The 4417-nt window shown below is 49.2% G+C and overlaps 1 protein-coding gene across 1 annotated transcript in view; it reads left to right on the forward strand.

The window, feature by feature from the left end:
• Positions 1-110: 110 nt before the first annotated feature.
• Positions 111-4417, forward strand: part of WDR78 (WD repeat domain 78) — a 33251-nt gene continuing 28944 nt past the window's right edge. Inside the window, exons 1-2 of the mRNA XM_019528425.1 lie at positions 111-211; positions 1783-1963. Of these exons, the coding sequence (XP_019383970.1) occupies positions 111-211; positions 1783-1963 (282 nt within the window). The remainder of the gene's footprint in view (positions 212-1782; positions 1964-4417) is intronic.

Raw genomic sequence — 4417 nt, forward strand, 5'->3', positions numbered from 1 at the left:
GGGTCCCGGGCGGGGCGGGGCGAGCCGGGGCACAGGCCGGCGAGCACACCTATCCGGGGCCGCCGTGCTGGCCGGCCAATCGCCACGCCACGTGTTGGGAGGCGGTTGCTATGGCTACCGCGTCACCACGCTCGCTGCGGACCGGCGGCGGCGGCGCCCTGTCGGGGCCCGCGGGAGGCCGGAGCAAGTGGCACAGCGCCGCCCCCAGTCTGTGAGTGCGGCCGCACGGCAGGGAGGGACCAGCGACAAACCCGCGGGTCCTGGGGGGGACTGTCCTGTCTTACAGCCAGAGGACACGGGGGGGACCCTGAAGACGTCTCAACTGGTCCGACCTCCTGCGCAAAGCAGGACCAGCCCCAACAACATCATCCCAGCCCAACTCCTGAGAACATCTTTCCTTCCCAAGGTCTGGGGATCCTGGTTTTCTCAGACGTTAAAAAGAAATCCCCCATTTTCGTTAAAAGAAGTAACCCCAAACATATTTATCCGTGATTAAAATGAAATGCCGCTGTATTGGTATTTGTAAATTAGTGGCGTTGGATTTAAATCACAGAAACCTGTGGAGTTGAGGTTACTTTTTGTTTAAACTGAACACTGGGGATTTTTTTTAAATCAGAGAAAACCAGGCATGGGTGACTGGTGCCACGTTGGGGGCATGTGCTCCCCCAGAGACCAGTCAGCCACCAGGGGGAGGGCTCCCCTGCAACTAGTCTCACTGACCATGGGGAGGGGGGTCCCCAGTGGCTGATCGTGCCAACCGGGAAGTGGCTGCGGTGCTTCATCTGGCGCTCCCACTCCCTGGCTGGTGCTCCCGCCTGCTCTCCTTGCCCATCACCAAGGCAGGGTGTGTAGCCTGTCAGTGGGTACACCAGTGCTCTCAGAGGGTTCACGTGCCCCCCCTATGCGTCGCCACTGAAACTAGGATCCCTGTGTAACATCTAACCCAAAGGTGGGCAGTTATGTTGGGTGGAGGGCCGCTTACTGAGTTTTGGCAAGCCATTGAGGACCACATGATAGGCGGCCAGGGGCAAATAAATATTAATTTTGTTAAAATTTTTAGGGGCCCCGCAGGCCAGGTAGAATGGTCTGGTGGCCCGCAGCTGGCCTGCACGCCACGATTTGCCCACCCTTGATCTAACCTAACCTTTCCTTGCTGCAACTTGAGACTGTTGCTCTTGTTCTGGCATCTGCCTCCCCTGAGAACAGTCCAGCTCCATCCTCTTTGTAACCCCCTTCAGGCAGTTGAAGGCTGCTATTAAATCTCTCAGCCTCCTCTTCTCTAGACTAAATAAGTCCAGTTCCCTCAACCTCTCCCATTTTTGTTGCCCTCTGCTGGACAGTCTTCAATTTGTCCACAATCTTTCTGTAGTGGGGGGCCCAAAACTGAACACAGGACTCCAGATGTGGAAAAGATTGGGGAATAATTGCTTCCCTTGACCTATTGGCAACACACCTACCAGTGCAACTCAAGGTGCCATTAGCCTTTTTGACAACATGGGTACACTGCTAGCTCATATTCAGCTTATTGTCTTCCTGCGCTCACAACAAGAGGGAGATGGAGAGGGGTGTTTTCCAAGTACAAAAAGGTGGAGAAGCTCAGCCATGAGGTGAGCAGCTGCTCCCCTGTTGCTCCCCACCTCCCCACTTGTCGCTCTTTTCCATGAAAGCTACCTCCTGAGTAGTCAGGTGCACATTTTGTCATGCGGTCCCCAGCACAGCTTTATGCTGTTCACAGTCTAAATGGTTTCTCCCCTTCTCTTCCTCATGCTTTGATTACTTTAGGACATCCAAGATGGAGGCAAGCTCAAAGAAAGGATCCATTTCGGGTTCTGGCAGCCAAAGACAAACGAGCTACATCAGCAGTTTCAGAGTTGGATCAATGAGTCGAAAAAACATATTAGTGGCTTCTGATGGCAAAACTATGGATAAAGGGTCTCTCATAGGTAGCAGGCATACTGTCCAGGTAATGCACTCTTCAGTATTTGTGTTTAATTGTTCATTTCAAACATGGTGTGGCCGTGCGTGGAGATGACAAAGACTTGTTTGCTAAGAAGAATGGAAACCAGTGCAGACGTTCCAAGGTGGATCCGTTTATAAAGGGAAAAACAAAGTGTCTAAGGTCCTTTATCCTCTTTCTGTTGTACAAAGAAATCTTTTCAGCCTTTATTTTCCAATTTACAAAGATGTGGACTATCTAGTATAGTCATCTTTGTTTTTAATATTTTTTACTTTTTTCAAGACTCTGTAGAAGTTCAGAGAAAGAGCTGGATAGTTCTTAAAGGGCAGGAATGTTTAATGTTTAAAGAACTTTTTGTCCCCAAAGATTGTTAGTCATTTACCACAAATGGCTAAACAAAAATAAAATCTACGTACATGTTCAAGGAAAAGTTAAATTCCAGGGACAACAAAATAATTATTTTTTAAAAATCAGCACTTTATATTAATATCCAACTTAGGCCTTGCATAAAAACTGGAGAATGTATTCTTAACCCAAGCTGAAGCACAACACATGTATTTTTCTGCATCAGAGTGAGTTCATGATAACAAAGATTCATGTAGGTCCTGTACATCTCATTATCCCTGAAAGTAGAGCTGTGGCAGTATTTAATCCCTTGCCTTGTATTGATTTTGACTATTGAAGACTTTCCAGTTCTAGTGTTAGCCTTTTATAAACATGTAAAAATTTAGTTCCTGATGAAACTTAAAGGAAATGGAGGGAACATCATTTTAAGAGATTTTTCCTCTCATAAACCTTTACTTTGTAATAATAATGCTTTGCAGTTCTGTAGAGCCTTTCAGCCAATCTTGTCAAGGCACTTTACAAACAATAACTTCCTCATGGCATTTGCAATGGGAAAGTATTATCTCCATTTTTCAATGGAAGACTGTAAGGAAGAGATTTAAGGGCTACATCTCTTTAAGGGCTCTTCTCATCTGGGCTGACAGTTTGGTTTCCAAGTCTAAAACAGAGACCCTTAAACCATGCTCAGCTGCTGCCCAACTCTGGACATACTTAGTCTGTAGGCACTTAAGTTTTCAATTAGTCATTCTCAGAAGTTCCTCACTTAATCAGGCAGTACAGCTCCAGGTTTATCTTGTGCCAGTATCCAGTTGGGATTCGCAAACTGTGTTAATCACATGATGGGCTTGATTTTGAAGTTGTTCAGGTATGCCTATGAGATTGGCTCTGCACAAAATTAAGTGTCCATTTCCTTTCAAAACCTGAGGGTGATGTCCCCTTTTTATGTAGTTACTCAGAACACTCACCCAAGATGGGTGACTCCCCTACTTAAGGTGGTCAAACCTTATTTCCCACTTGAAACTGCCCTAGCCAGCTAGGCTGAGAGCATGCTCCACTGAAGCTGTTCCACTTTGTGTGAAGTAATCTAATAGTGACTGGGCCAGAGAAAGAAAAGCTAAAGTAGTCATCCAGGAGTGCAGGTCCTGGATTCTAGTTCCTGCTCCAAGGAGGGTTTAGTATTAAATACAAAAAGATCCTTAGAGGAGATGTGAGAACTCGGGTCTCCCTGGTCCCAGGTGCCTACCAGATTTATAGACTAGACTAGGACTGTCCAGCTTCTGAGTGACTGGAGATCTTAGCCTCCCCCCCACCCAACACATGCTGTATGGGCCAGAAGCCCCCTAGACTGCATGCCAGATCCTTTTGTCCCTACACCCTATGCTGCATGGTGGGTGCCCCTTGCCATCACTGTTGCACTGCACCAGCCCCCCAGGCCCTCACAGGACCCCGAGCTCTGGAATCTCTTGGCTGCACCCCCAGCGGCAGGAGCAAACAGAATTGGAAACTCCAGCAGCAGCAGGAGAAGAGTGATGGGGGAATGGCATCAGGATGGAGAGCCTGGGGCCACAATTTAATCCCTTGGGGGCTATGGGTGGCTTGTGAGCTGCCAGTTAGACAGCCCTGAACTAGAGTATGTTCAATTTCTGATTCAATGAATATTTAAATATTTTGTGCAACGTGGAACGGTTTTAACAAGAGGCAGTATAACCTTATAGTCCCTCTTCTGAAAAGTGGGAGTTAGGGGTTTGAAGCCCCTCTGGCAAAGAAGGGAACTGAACGCAGGTCTTCCCATCCTGGATGACTGTGATAAAATGGAGGTACCTCCTTTCATGAACAACGCGTGCCCCCAGAGGCTGTGGGGGAGGGGCACAGTAACCAAGCACAGGCGGTGGCGGCAATGGCATGGGCATGGCAGCGGTGAGTGGGGAGCTCCTGCAGGCAGCCTTGGCGGTGGTAGGGGTGGGCCGAGTGGGGAGCTCCTGCGAGCAGCCGTGTTGGTGCCAGCAGCGGGGGTGGGTGTGCGGGGGTGGCAAGTGCCGACCAGTAGGTGGTAAGCGCCCACAACAGATGCCATTGGCGGGGGGGGGGGGGGGGGGGCGGGGACCACCCGGCAGG

Source organism: Gavialis gangeticus, unplaced genomic scaffold (genome assembly GCF_001723915.1).
Source record: "Gavialis gangeticus isolate Ggan-Ray unplaced genomic scaffold, GavGan_comp1, whole genome shotgun sequence".
In the NCBI taxonomy this organism is placed as follows: Eukaryota; Metazoa; Chordata; order Crocodylia; family Gavialidae; genus Gavialis; species Gavialis gangeticus.